Consider the following 15,478-nt stretch of genomic DNA (forward strand, 5'->3'; position numbering starts at 1 on the left):
ACCAAGATATTCAACTCTGTCACAGATGTTACAGATGCCAGTGATCCTGAGTCTATCTGCCTTCTATCCTGCCTGTTCCATCCTGATGCTCTGCTTCTTCTTGGAGCCTCCTTAATCTGAGAATCACTTGCTTCTGCTGAAGATGGCCCCATGTGGACAGCCTAAAGATTACTGTGCATGAGAACACATGGATAGGTGAAAGATTGCACATACTGTCAGCGGAAGCATCAGCCCTTGTCATGTGAAGAACGAGCTCGTGTAAAGACCTGCGAGGCTACCTGCGCGAGTCCACCGAGCAAGGACATCGACAAGACACCACTCGTGCTGCAAAGTATACTTTTCTCCCCATTTTTTCTCTTGCTGTTTACTTGTTTACACACTAACATGTGTCATCAGTTTATCCCTGTTATTTGCCACAGGCGCAGACCACGGCATACTCACAGAAAAGTATGCAACTTTGACAACCTACGCTCTCTGAATGTGGCCTCTGCAGATTCCCTCTTGTTCTTGATCGGACTTTGGAACTGCCAATCTGCCATCAGCAAGGCAGATTTCATTCCTGCCTTTGCAACCCACTCCAACCTCAGTGTGCTGGCTCTGACTGAGACCTGGATCAATACTGAGAACACTGCCACACCCGCTGCCCTAGCCACCAACTTCAACTTCTCTCATACCTCACATCCCAACAGATGAGGGGGTGGTACAGGTTTGCTTCTGTCCAAAACATGGAAATTGACCTGACTTTCTCCCTCTTGCCCCTACACTTCCTTTGAATTTCATGCTGTTACAGTCACTGACCTGTCAAAATGCACTTTCTTGTTGTTTACCGTCCTCCAATTCAACGGAGAAAGTTCATCAATGAATTTGACATGCTACTGTCCACCATCCCGGATGATGGAACTCCTCTTGTGTGTCCTTGGAGACTTCAACATTCATCTAGACAGCCACATGCAGCTAACTTTCTTGCTCTCCTTCCCACATTTGACCTCAAGCAGCTCACCACACCAGCAACCCACAAAGCCAGCGAACAGCTTGACCTCATCATCACACGTAATTTCACCACACACAATCTTCTCATTACTCCTCTCCACACCTCTGACCATTTCTTTATCCAGTTCTCTATTTCTCTCCCGTCACCCCTTCACTGTCTCCACCCTCTATCTCATTTCGTCGCAATCTTCACTCTCTTTCCCCCTCACATTTCTCTTCCATTGTCACAACCTTACTTTCCTCTGATAGCCACCTCTCCTCACTTGACTTAAACACCGCAACTGACATGCTATGTTCCACCCTAACACTTCTCTTGAAAGCATCTGACCCCTAACCTCCAGACCTGCTCGCACATCACCCTCTAGCCCTTGGCTCTCAGAAGCTCTGCGTAACAACCGGGCCAAACTAAGAGCATCTGAAAGGAAATGGCATAAATCTAACAATCCAACTGACCTAACCAATTACCAAACACTTCTCTCCTCTTTTTCCAATAGCATCTCCATTCCTAAAGCCACATACTACCAAGAGAAGATTGGCAGTTCTCCCAACAGCAACACTCTCTTCAAAACCTTTTCTTCTCTTCTCTGTCCCCCTCCTCCCCCTTCCCCTACTGCTCTCACTGCAGATGATTTTGCCACTTTCTTTTCCAACAAATTTACATCAATCAGGAACCAGTTCTCAACCCCAGACATGTATAGACCGGCTCCTCCTCCATGTAACTCCTAATTGACTTCCTTCTCTCCCCTCTCAGAGACTGATGTCTCTAAACTCCTCCTCTCCAGCCGTCCCACAACCTATCCTATTGACCCTATCCCTTCTCACTTTCTTCAGTCCATCTCTCCCACACTGTTACCTGCACTCACACACATCTTTAACACATCCCTCTCTACTGGCACATACCCTATCTCGTTTAAACAGGCCCGGTTTACCCCACTGTTTAAAAAGCTATTACTTAACCTTGCTGTGGTTGACAACTACAGACCTGTTTCCCTCCCTTTTCTTTCCAAAACTCTTGAAAGAGCCATTTTCAATCAACTCTCCAATTTTCTCACACAGAACAACCTCCTGGACACCAAGCAGTCTGGCTTCAAGAGCAATCACTCCACAGAGACTGCTCTGCTTTCCGTCACTGAAGCCTTACGACTAGCAAGAGCAACCTCTAGATCATCTGTCCTCATCCTACTCGACCTCTCTGCTGCTTTCGACACTGTGAACCATCAGATCCTCCTGTCAACTCTCTCCAGCCTGGGCATCACTGGAACGATTCTGCACTGGGTGGAATCCTATCTCTCAGACAGATCGTTTAAGGTATCATGGAGGGGAGGTATTTCTGAAACTCAGCAACTCACAACTGGCGCTCCACAGGGGTCAGTTCTGGGTTCACTGCTCTTTTCTATCTACACTACATCTCTGGGGCAGGTGATTGAGTCTCATGGCTTCTCATGTCATTGCTATGCTGATGACACCCAGCTCTATTTGTCCTTCCAGCCTGAAGATCCATTCGTCTCTGCATGTATCTCTGCTTGCCTGTCAGACATCTCGGTCTGGATGAGGGAACACCACCTTAAGCTCAACCTGGCAAAATATGAGCTTCTCGTCATCCCAGCCTGTCCCCCAATCAACCACAACCTCACTGTACAGTTCGGCTCAACCACACTCAAGACAGCCAGGATGGCCAGGAACCTTTCTTGATGACAGCTTGACCTTAACAGACCACATCTCAACAACTGCACAGTCCTGTAGGTTCATCCTGTACAACATCAAGAAAATCAGACCCTACCTCACCGGAAAGGCTACACAGATACTAGTCCAGGCTCTTGTTATCTGAAAACTAGACTACTGCAACTCACTATTCTCTAGCATCCCGGCCAGCTCCATCAAACCCCTTCAAATGATTCAGAATGCAGCAGCATGCCTCGTCTTCAACCAGCCCAAGAGAACCCATGTCACACCCCTCTTCCTCTGCCTCCACTGGCTTCCTGTAGCTGCCTGCATCAAATTCAAGGCCTTGATGCTTACCTATAAGACCTTGTCTGGAAAAGCACCCTCCTACCTCAACTCTCTCCTGAAGGCTTACATTCCCTCACCCAATCTGCGATCAATCAACGACCGACGCTTAATAGTACCTACTCAGCGTAGCTCAAGGTCCCTTTCAAAAACATTCAAACTAACTATTCCTCAGTGGTGAAATGAACTTCCAACCTCAATCCGGACTGCAGAATCTCTCACCATCTTCAAAAAAACAGTTAAAGACCCACCTCTTCCGTGAACACCTAACCAACCCATAAAAATAATAAATAAATAAATAAGTAAGTAAATAAATAAATAAATAACTCTGGCACTTACACCTCTACTCTGTGCACTTTGCTTCTTCTGGAACTCGATTAATGGATCTTGTATGGTAGCATTACTTGTATTGTTCTCTGCTTGATATATTGCTTTGCTTGCATTTTCTCATTTGTAAGTTGCTTTGGATAAAAGTGTCTGCCAAATTAATAAATGTAAATGTAAATGTAATACTTAAAACAGTTTATGCTCGAGTTTCATTCATGATTGAGTGGATAACTTTACTTGGACACTATAGACCAGGGGTGTCCAATCTTATCCACAAAAGGCCGGTGTAGGTGCAGGTTTTCATTCCAATGAAGCAGAAGCCACACCCCTGCTATAGACCTAAAGCTAAAAACAATTATGGAATCAAAAATAACTGATGCTTGTACTGAAGATCCTTTCAACACACTTAGCATTATTTTACTTTATGGTACACAGTTGTGAATGAGTAATGATTCTTAATCCCTCTATCCAGTGTCACCCAGAAGAGGATGAGTACCCTTTTGAGTGTGGTTTCTCTCAAGATTTCTGTTTCATATCATCTCAGGTAGTTTCTCCTTGCCACAATCAACCCTGGCTTGCTTATTAGGGATCTAAATCTAAATCTAAATTTCTGTAAAACTACTTTGTCACAATGTCCATTGTTACAAGCACTATATAAATCAAATTGAATTGAACAGATATTTGTGTTATGCTCAACTAAGACAAATAAAAGTGTCAGTCAAATGTTTGTAATTTAGTTTTGTTTTTATTCTTTAAATAACTATTATTACACTGTAGCTTAGTATTTGGATGATTACTAAAAAATACAGTTGTGACATATTTGAGGTCTACAGAAGGAATTTCATTTGTAGAATCAACTGAAGTGATATAATTACTTCAAATTGCCATTTTAAACAGTCACTATTAAAGGTATGAACTGATAGACATTATTATTACTATATATTACTATCATTACAAGTATTATTACTTTGGAAAAAAAAAAAAGCATCTGTACCTATTTGACTCCACATATTTGTTTTTGTTTTTTGTTTGTTTGTTTTAAATTACATTTCGTAATAATTAATTGTAACTATGTACATTATAGAAAGTTTACAGTTCATAAATTTAAGATACAACTACTGAACATCTGTGGGTCAAAATAACATTTAATGTGGAGGGCGCACCTCTGCAGGGGTCAGCCAGGGTTCTTCAGAATTTACCACATTCAAAGTTTATTGTAGTCTAGGTGACTGAACTATTGCCTTTTGATAAAATAAGCCTATCAATTTTTTTTTCTTATTTTTATGGAAACATGCCAAAATGAATACACGGGCTATATATAAATAAATGAGAGAAATATAGTATAAAGTACTCAAGACATGAGAAACCAAGGCCATCCATATGTTTTATATGATAAGATCCAACTCACAAATCGTGATTTACTTAATCATAAATGTTGATAAAATTGAGGCCACTGCTCTGCAAAGACAAAAATGTTGAAGCAGAAAACAAGGTGAGAGAAAAACAAACACTCTCTTTGAGAGAGAGAAAATCCACCTTCTTTATTCAGGATCCTGGAGAGTGTCATGAGTTCCCCTTTAAGCAGCGCGCTGTGGAGCATGTGAGCGCGTGTGCACGAGCAGGTGCGCGAGCACCTGCTTTTCCCCTGTGTACAATCGTGACATTTCTACACGTGCATTTGTTTATGTTTCTGTTATGTCTCCTCCCCGTTCTGTCATTGGCTATTGTTTTACGTGTGTCTGAATTGCCCTCAGCCGTCAGCTATTACGATATATATGTATATATACATATATGTATATGTATATATACATATGTATATATACTGCGTGCCTCCCAACATACAGCGCGGAATATTAGATAAGATTAGATTAGATTAGATTAGATTACATTAGATAAGATAAAATAAACTAAGCTAAGCTAAGCTAAGCTTAGGGAAGATAAGATAAGATAAGATAAGATAAGCTATAGTATTGTAGATTAGTTAAGAGTCCTTACGATAGATAACCAGTCATGTTTCGATTCGGTTGTTTAGTTCACGCTGGTTTCTCCGCTCCCAGTTCATAGTCATTGTTTGTTTCATGTTTTGTGTCTCGATCCTGTTTTCCGTGACCACGACTTTGATTCCTGCCTTGCCCCGTGTATGCCTGTTTGCCGATCGCCTGACCTCTTGCATGTTTGTGGATTACGTTTTGTATCACGTTTTGGATTTTCCTGCCTGTGTCTCTCCTAAATAAAACCTGTTCAAACTGCGTTTGCATCCGTCATATCTCCGTTACGTCACGAAACGTGACAGAGAGCAGTTTCATACGACACCAAAGCAGAAAACTCTGAAAGTAGCGCCTTTGGAGTGCATTATATACTTTATCTATCTAGTCAGTAGCACAACAAGTACAACATAAGCAAATACTTATGATTAAACACTAAAGGGCAGTTATATTGCTGTAAATGTGAAGTGGCAAAAAGAACAACAAATGTGTTGTTTCAATATTGCTTCCTGAGCAAGTGTCTTCATTGCCGATGTCAAAATATAAAGGCATGTCTAATTTTCTAGGTATTTTTTAAACAAAGCATTACGATAAATACCTTACTCTTTAACTGAACCTCTATGAGTTAAATCACTGGTAAGTTAGTATAGTTAGTCAATATTAACTCATTCAGTATAGTGTCATAGAGCAAATAATAATTTAGGTTTATAGCCAAATGTAATTGTCGTTCATCAGAATAAAAAAGAAAGTTTATTGATTAAAAGACAAAAGTTGTGCTGTCATATAATATAGCCAAGCAGTAAAATATACTAAAAGGCAGTATGGATCACAACACACCTTGTAGCACAAGTAACAATGGGATTAGACACAACAACACACAACAAAAGCTCTCTATCCTCTATTAGTCAAGCCCAAACATCATATCCAGATAATTAGTGATGAGTGTTAGTTAAATTAGTAAAGTGGAGTGACCTATGCTATCAGAGCAAACAATGCAAATCAAGCAATACTAAAACAAACTATTGTTTAGAGACAATGATCATTTATGACCATAAGGAAGACAGGGCCTGTGCTATGGTTTTGTCTGACCCTCACTCACATCAAGGAGTCGTTTCATATTTTGAACTAAAAAAACTAAACAAAACGATTTTACTCAATTTACTTAATATTATAAAGAAACAGCTAAATTGATTAATTGCATATACATACGTTTCATGGTAACAACTTAGACCTAGCCTTGAATTTCTTAAAGCCCTTGAAATCTCCTTTAATCTGTAATACAAATTTACCTTCTGTGATTATATATTTACAAAGTAAATGGTTATATATCTATGTAAAAAAAAAATCAATTTAGGAAATACCTAACGCTAGTAACTTTTATTTATTATTCAATTACTGTTTTGCGTTTACAACTCTGCTTTCAGATGAAATATGATTGTGTCTACATCTGACATAATACAGTAGGGTAGCATATAATTTCTCATCTCTTAGGCCATAAACAAGTGGACTGACTGCCCTAGCGATGACATTGAACATTATGAAGTTGAAAAAGCGGATTGGCAAATATATCTGAATATATCGCTCCATGATTATTTCTTCAATATAGGGACAAATAATTTCAGTTGTACACAGTGAAAGCTGAAGCATATGCAAAGAGATGGTGCGCAGACCTTTGGTTGCTGACTTCTTGTCAACAGAAGCTGCTCGGGCAGAGATCACAATCATAATATAGCAAAATAACTCAACAAGTAAAACTATTAGAAAATTAACAATATATATAACACCCCTCATGAAGCGGTGCCAATTCTCTGGCATCATAATTTCATAATGACACATGGTTAACTGAGACAGATATTCTTTCGAGCCAGTTGTGACAAGGATGAACAAATCCACAAATGACTTTAGGGAGCTTATGATCCAAATAATAAAAATAACTGTAAGGGTCCTGCTGACAGTAGAGATAGCACTATGTCTCAGTGGCATACAAATTGCCACATAACGTTCCACACACATTGCAGTAATAGTTAGCGGTGTGGTTGTTGTAAGTGTCTCCATGAGCATGCAAACTGGAATACAGAATGGCATGGGCATCAGTATATAGCTATATGAGAGAATTACTACAAAATCTGTCAGCACAAGAAAAGTCACGTCCACGATTAAGGTATGGGCAAACAGTATATAGCGTGTTTCAGTTCTGAAGGCTCGTTTTCTAGAAAAGGTTAGAAGCATGAGGATGTTGATGTAGATGAGTGGCCACATAAAGATCTGTGTTATGGCCATTGATACATTCAACCTTACTGATGATGATTGGACCAGCTGCAAATCATGACTGCTGTTACAGTCTTCTGTACACATATCTATGGAAAAACATACATCAATGTAATTACAACTGAGACTTAAAAATCGGACAAATTATAAAATAGTACAAACAAAAATGCAAATAATTATTATGATAACAGCACTAGGATGTAGAAGCTAAGTACAAATTATACATTTTAATGAACTACAACAGATGCATTACCTGCAGTTTTAAAGGGAGTTTTCCTAATAGAGACTCTGGACAAAAACACACACATATATATATACTGCATCTGTATGTTTAACCAGACTAATTTTAATATTCAATTACTGTTCTCATCAGTATGTAAGTTGGGTGGGGTCAGGCGACTGTAGAGCTTGAGGCAAATGTGATGTATTTACATAAGATAAAAAAATGCTAGGAAATTGTTGAATAGGAAATAAGCACTGTTATTACGAACAAATAAACACGATGATGTATTGCCATTTCAGAAATATTTTTCCAGTAAATTACATGATCTCTCAGGCTTTAAAAAAAGCATATATTATTAGATCCTACATGAATAACTATCTTAGAGCATGTGTGCTTTCCTAACACCCTAATATTACCTGCGATATGTGGCATCCTGGCTCCAGGTATATAGCTAACAAAATTTTTCAAGCTATTTCAAACCTTAAGGGCTACAGTATATCATATTTTAAAAATATATATTTTTTTGCTATACATTGTTTGACAAATATGAGATGAGAGTTTAGGATTCAGTTTTTATTTTCTGTTATTTACATCTAGATGTGTTAACAACATACAACCTTTTGTATCAGACCAGCCAATTTTTAGGTCAGCAAAAGTATAGGAACAGATAGTCTCAAAGTAAATAACAATTAATATTTGGTTGCATATCTCTTGCTTGCAATAACTGCATCAAGCTGGTACCAAACTGATTGAGATCAAACTGTTGAAATTTATTTGACATTTTTTTTGCTTTTCCAGGCTTCTACTGCAGCTTCCTCCAGTTGTTGGTGGGTTTCTCTCTTCAGTCTCCTCTTCAGGAGGTGAAATGGATGCTCAACTTGGTTAAGGTCTGCTGATTGACCAGTCTAAAACCCTCCACTTTTTAATCCTGATGAAGGCCTTTGTTGTGTTGGCAGTGCTTTTTGGGTCACTGTCTTGCTACCTGATGAAGTTCCTCCAAATTAGCTTGGTTGTATTTCTCTGTAAATTGGAAGTGGTTTCTGTAGACGGCTGAATACATTCTGCGGCTATCATCATAAATTACATCATAAATATCAATAAATATTAGTGAGCCTTTTCCAGAAGCAACCATGTAAGCCAAAAGCCATGACACTACATTCACCATGCTTGACTGATGAGCTCCTGCTTTTTGCATCATAAGAAGATCCATTCTTTCTCTACATTTTGGCCTTTCCACCACTTTGGTAGACTGCATTTGTTACTAATCTTGGTTCCAGAACTTTTGTGGCTCATCTCTGTATTTCTTTGCAAAGTCCAATCTGATCTTCTGATGCTTACTGCTCACGAGTGGTTTGCATTTGGTGGCATATTATTTTGTGCTGACGAAACGGCATTTCATTCCTATGTTTACAAGTTATATAGAGGAATGACAATAAAAACCCACTTGACTTGACATTCATCTTTTGATCTCAAACCCAAATGTCATCAATGTTTAGTGAAAAAAGAATTGCCCTTGCTGTTCCATTACTTTCAGAGGGGACTGTAGTCTGATGACTGCCTGTAATTGGACATTTTGTTGACTTACCACAAGATGTGAACCATGGACCTTGCTCAAGGGCCCAACTGTGGCAGCTTGGCGGTGACCATCTGATCAGTAACCCAGAACTCAGATTCAGCCAAATGTTTAAAAATTTATGTTAATGCATTTGCTCTCTGTAACATGTAAACAGTGTTGGGATCATTTAAGAAATTATTGACATGTATCTTTTGTTATGATTTCTGTCCTGTCTCTACCCATGTATTGTCATTGTTTGTTTTCCTTATGTGTTAGCATTGTGCACAGCTATCTTGTGTTTTACACCTGATGATGTTTGTGATTTAAACCCCTCGTATGTCTATGTACTTTGCGAAGTATTGAGTGTATTCACCATACCAAGCTGGTGTTGTTTTGTTCTCGTGTCTAGTTTTGATCTATCTTCCAGTTTCTTGTTTCCTGCTTTGCCTTGACTGTTTCATGCTCGTTTACTGATCGCCTGACCCTTTGCCTGTTCTCACCACACCTGTGTTTCATGATTTGGATTTGTCTGCCTATCTCTTGTCTAATAAAGCTCTTATCTGCACTTGCATGAAAGGGAAAAGCTGAGGTGGGAGAAGGAAGGGAAATTCTCCCCAATTCGAGCCAACTGGCAATGGCTCGACATTCCCATCAGGGGGAATGTCAAGGAGGAGCCTTCCAATCAGGCTAGAACCATCTCCCACCTTCCCTCCCCCACTGTGGATCTCGTTCAGCCTGTTGAGTTGACGGAGAACGTCGTTTAGCCTTCCTGCTCATCTGAGGACGCCGCTCAGCATCCCTGTTCAGCTGAGGATGCCACTCAGTCACCCTGTTCAGCCTCCCTGCTCATTTGAGGATGCCACTGGTCCTCACCACTGGGGGCAGTGGTGGCTTGATGGTTAAGGCTCTGGGTTACTGATCAGAACGTCAGGGGTTTAAACCCCGGTGCAGTCAAGCTGCCACTGTCGGGCCCTTGAGCCCGACAGTCGGGCTCAAGGGCTGAGCCAAGTTCAGAACCAAGTTCTGCTCAGGCCTGAGCCTGCTGACACAGCCAACCAAGTTCTGCTCATGCCTGAGTCTGCTAACATGGCCAACCAAGTTCTGCCATCCTATGCCGCTGAGGACGTCGCTCTGCTATCCTGTTCTGCTGAGGATGTTGTTTTGCCATCCTGTTCCGCTGAGGGTGTCGCTCTGTCTTCCTCTTCCACCGAAGCTGATGATTCAGCTTCCCACACCTGGGTGCTGCCTAGAGATCCTGGCGAACCTGTCCCAGCCTCATGCCTGCTCCTCAGTTCAAGGAGCCTGCTATCTGTGGGACAATGCCTGTTTCAGGATCTGAGGGGCTGTGGAGACATTTTGCCCAGAGGGCCAGGACTGCAGGGGAAGGGAGTGTTTTCTGGTGCTTGGGGAGTAGTGCCCTTGGGGGCACTACTCTTATCTGCACTTGCATCCATCTCAACCCTCCATTACATGAAAAACTGCAATTAAAATGACATTCTAGAAGCTTAAGTGAATTTTATTGCACTTAACTTGCATTAAACTTAAAAAAAAAATAAATTAAAAAAATGGCCATTCCAGTTAAGAGGTTCTAAAGAAGCTATTTCAAAAACATCAATGGCTGAAATTAACAACTGTTAACTTGTGATTCTTACCTCTATATTGCTCTTTTTTCTGTTCCTCTTCTTTGCGCCACTTCCTGCCTTCTGATAATTGTGTTCTTTTTTCACTCTTTTTTTAACAGACGATGAGGATCCAATTATGCATAGCATATAATCGAGTAACTCTAGTAGCATAACTAATGCGTATGGTAACTGCACCAGCATGCATACCTAATGCAGTGATGTATCATATTCATGTCATGATGCAGGCAGTTTTTGATGTTATTGTAAACATTTAAATTTAATCAGTACTGAAAGGATGTTCCATCCTTCCATTTGTCCTACAATGGTTAACAGGGGAGCCTGGAGCCTATCCCAGGGACACTCTGGAGACAGGGTGCCAAGAGCAATCCTGTGCCCAACAACTGCACATAACTGTGACATTGTGCCAAGGGCACAACTGAAAATGTTATTTGGCACAATTAATTTTGCTCAATATATGGGTACGGAGGTGCACAGTCGTCACTGGACGGTGCACTTTTGGGGGAAAAAACATTCTTGTGCAGCCCCCCTGTCATTTTTTGCAATAGGCAACTGAGTATGTTGCCTATGCCATGGGCCAGCCTGCACATTACCCCCAACACTACATGAAACGTTAGACTAACTGCTTTGTGGATACAAAATTTTTAGTTTTAAAAGGTTTGCTGGGGTGGGTTGGGTCCTTGATGATCCTGGCTGCTCCACAGAAATATTCCACAATTTTTTCATATATATAAATGTAATTTATTTTCATGTGTATATTGTATGCATTTAATTGATTACAATATAAAATCAGTATTAAGCCTAAAACCAAGGCATTTGCAAGTTCTCGATCACGTCTGGGGGACACACACGGTTACACGTGGTTTTCCACTGCAAGGACGAGGTCCTTCCTGTCTCCCTGTAGCACTGTCTTAGGTGTCTTGCATTACAGACATTGCAATTTATTGTTCTGGCCACATCTGCAGTCCTCATGCCTCCCAGTCCCCAGGCCTATGGTATGTTCATGCAGGTGAGCAGGAACCCAAGGCATCTTTCTTCTGGTGCTTTTCAGAGCCAATAGAAAGGTCTCTTTAATGTCCTAATTATTGTAACTGTGACCTTAATTTCCTACTGCCTGTAAACTGTTCATGTCTTAAGGACTGTTCCACAGGTGCATGTGCAATAATTGTTCATGGTTCATTGAACAAGCATGAAAAACATCGTTCAAACCCCTTCAGATAAAGATGTGTAAAGCTTATTTGGATTTTACGAAATTGTCTTTAAAATACAGTCTCCTGCAAAAGGAACTTTTGTTTTTTGCTGAGTATATTACATCAGCATGTGTACAAATCTGGTCATTAGAACATGTGTGGAGACCTCTCCCTGTAGCCTAATCTGAGACAAAAGTCATTAACGGAACATTTGTTTTCATATTGCTTCAGTTTAATTACCATGGGAAGGAGATGTTGATGCACTGGGTCTCATGTGACCAAGTGTCCCTCAGCTACATTTTCCATTTCACTTGTATTAATGAATATGTTTAATAATTTATAACTTGCTTGTCTTTCACAATCCATAATTAGACACATAGGATTTGAGAAATTTGCATCATGGCGCCTATTAGTTAGTTCTGTAAAGGTAACTTTAAGAATGTGAGATGTTATCAGCTTTCTTATGTAAGTAGATTTGATTACATTGACAATATTCTGGCTTCAGTGTCCATCACTAGGTTCAATGCACTATAGCAAACTGATTATTGCATGCAGCCTAGCTTGCTATCCACATCAGTGACGCATGTCTGAAAGTGAATGAGGATAAAGTGTCCTTTTTGTTTGCCATACAGAACAAATACCACTTAACCAAAGGTTTCAGTTAATAATTAAAACCCATCTGCCCGTGTGACAGAATCACACAAAATACACATTCATTCTCAGAATGTAATAATAATTATTTCTATAGCACTGTTCCTGTATTCAAAATGCAGCTCAATATGTACAAAACAGAAAGGAAAATTCATGTAATACAAAGGATACTACTGCTATGAAACTGATCTCCTAATCAAAATCTGGAGGAGTGAGGATTCACATACAGAGGCACTTCATTATATAGCCAAGCAAACACCACTGAAAACACAGATTCATATTGACTTCATATACTATAGAATCAAGAAGAGGAAATGCATGTCAGAGGTCTGGAGAACCTGCTGGTTTTATAGCTTCCTATCGTAAGGTATCCTTTAAATGCACTGATAACAATCACTATGGTAAGTACTTTATAATGTCATTTTACTACAATCCTGTATTGCAAGCACAATTCTTTTCGCCTCTTGAATTTTAGTGAATTTAAAAGGACAATAAATTGGGGGAAACTACAGTGAAAAATGCAACATGTAAAATGCATGAATAATTAAAGCCTTCGCATGCATTACTGAGTGAGTGTCAAAGGGTGTCAAACTGACTGGCACCAATAAATCATGCCATGGTGAAAGTCATGGTAGATCACATTTTTCCCATTATGATGTTTGATGTGAACATTTCCTGAAGCTCTTGACATGTATCTGCATTATTCATTGGGCGGCTGCCACATAATTGGCTGATTGAATAATTGCATGAATCCTCAGGGTGTTGTGAGTGTATAAAGACCATAAAGACAGTTTTAGTGAAATAATTAGAGGAAGTATGGGTTCTATTTTTCCTGTCTTAGCATACTTCTTGCTTGTGTGTTCCAACAAAGTCAATAAGTGACTTATTGAGCAATATTAATAGCTTTTTCCTACAGTCTGTGACAGGTAACCTGTAAACACTACTCAAAGTATTCCACATCCTCCACTGTCTAGCTAACCAGCAGGCCTGTAACCTGTGGCTACTGTTAGAAATTTTTTTCTCCTTTCCCTTGATACTCAACACTAGGGTTGGAGTCAGTCTTCCCTTTGTTCACCCCTCATTCACTCAGTAGATTTGTTTCTTGCTCAACACTATTTGCTCAGGGAATTCCACATCGCATGATGACACAGTGACTCCAATGCCAATTGGAATCAATTCAAATGACCCTTCTTTTAGTCAAATATCCAAGTCCATTGATGACACAGGAAGACCCCCAGACAGTAATCTGAGATAGTTTCTGGGCATATTAATTAATAGTTGGCAGACTAGCATGATGAATCATGAGCTGTATTATGTCACTGGTGGTCTCACAAATTGTAGTAGTAGTGAAGTACATTTATACATTGTGGCAGTAATTTGATCAAGGTTAAAATAATTAGGAATGTGTTTCAGGGATACCATTTGAATTTTACCTGCTCATCTAAACTGTGTTTAATTTAAATATTCCCCAGGGCATGTTTGGTATAAATTGAATCCATATTTCATGGTGAACAACGTGGTGACATCATAAATAATATTTACAGTATCGTCATAATGTGTGTTCTTTAGCCTGTATTAACAGTCAGGTCCTTAGGGTGAGCTAATCAGTTCGGGGTCCATCCTGCCAAAAAAACACATTATTTCTCTTCCATTTGGTAGTCTGGTCATTGATACACTTCAAAGAAACCCAGGGGTATAAAAGGGTATGCTTGTTTACAACATGGGATGCTGCTTAGTACCATCAGTGCCTTGACTTTTTGCCATCAAGTGTTTCTTTACCCTCAGTGATGCTTTTTACCATCACACATCCAATGCCCATGACGCTGACCATCACTCTGTAAGTTCTCTTTGTTTCTGTTGTCTGTATATCATTCTGTATATGTTCAGTGACAAATAAAAAAGTATTGCAATATATCTCAATATGTATCGTATTGCAATATATCATGATATATCGTATCATGACCCGTGTTTCATGATATGTATAGTATTGTGAGTCCCTTAGCAAAACACAGCCCTAATTACAGCAAGTTTATGATTTTCCAATGACCATATAGGCAAAGACCAGGCCTTCATTCATATGTGCTCTGGACAGATGAATCAAAGATAGAGTTGTTTGGCTACAGTAACAGCAGGCATGTTTAGTGCAGACCAAAGACAGGTTTTCAGGAGAAGCACCTCATACCAACTGTGAAGCACAGTGGTGGAAGCACTTAGCTGCGTCAGGGACTGGACAGCTTGTATTCATTGATTCAACTATGAATCATATCAGAGTGTTTGAAGATAATTTGAGCCCATCTGTCCAAAAGTTGAAGTTGAACCAAAAGTGGACCTTTCAACAGGATAATGATATTAAGAACACTAGCAAATCCACCAAGGAAAAGCTCAAAAAGAAGAAATGGAGGGTTATGGAATGGCCTAGTCAAAGCCCCGATTTGAATCCCACTGAAATCTTGTGGAGGAAATTGAAATGGGAAGTACATGCAACAAAACCCTCAAACATCTTTCAACTGAAAGAATATTGCATGGAAGAGTGATCAAACATTCCAGCAAGCTGATGTCTGAGACTGGTGAACAATTATGCAAAACACCTACAAGAGGTTACTTCTGCTACAGCAAGCAATACTAGTTGAGGCCAAGGGTAT

At 39.8% G+C, this 15,478-nt stretch overlaps 1 protein-coding gene across 1 annotated transcript; it reads right to left on the reverse strand.

Annotated features, from left to right (window-relative positions):
- Positions 1-6,701: 6,701 nt before the first annotated feature.
- Positions 6,702-7,750, reverse strand: LOC108277604 (odorant receptor 131-2-like). The gene has a single exon (XM_017490418.3). It carries the CDS (start codon positions 7,662-7,664, stop codon positions 6,702-6,704), a length of 963 nt encoding a protein of 320 aa, XP_017345907.1. The 5' UTR covers positions 7,665-7,750.
- Between the last annotated feature and the right edge of the window lie 7,728 nt (positions 7,751-15,478).

Source organism: Ictalurus punctatus, chromosome 17, assembly GCF_001660625.3.
Source record: "Ictalurus punctatus breed USDA103 chromosome 17, Coco_2.0, whole genome shotgun sequence".
Taxonomy (NCBI): Eukaryota; Metazoa; Chordata; class Actinopteri; order Siluriformes; family Ictaluridae; genus Ictalurus; species Ictalurus punctatus.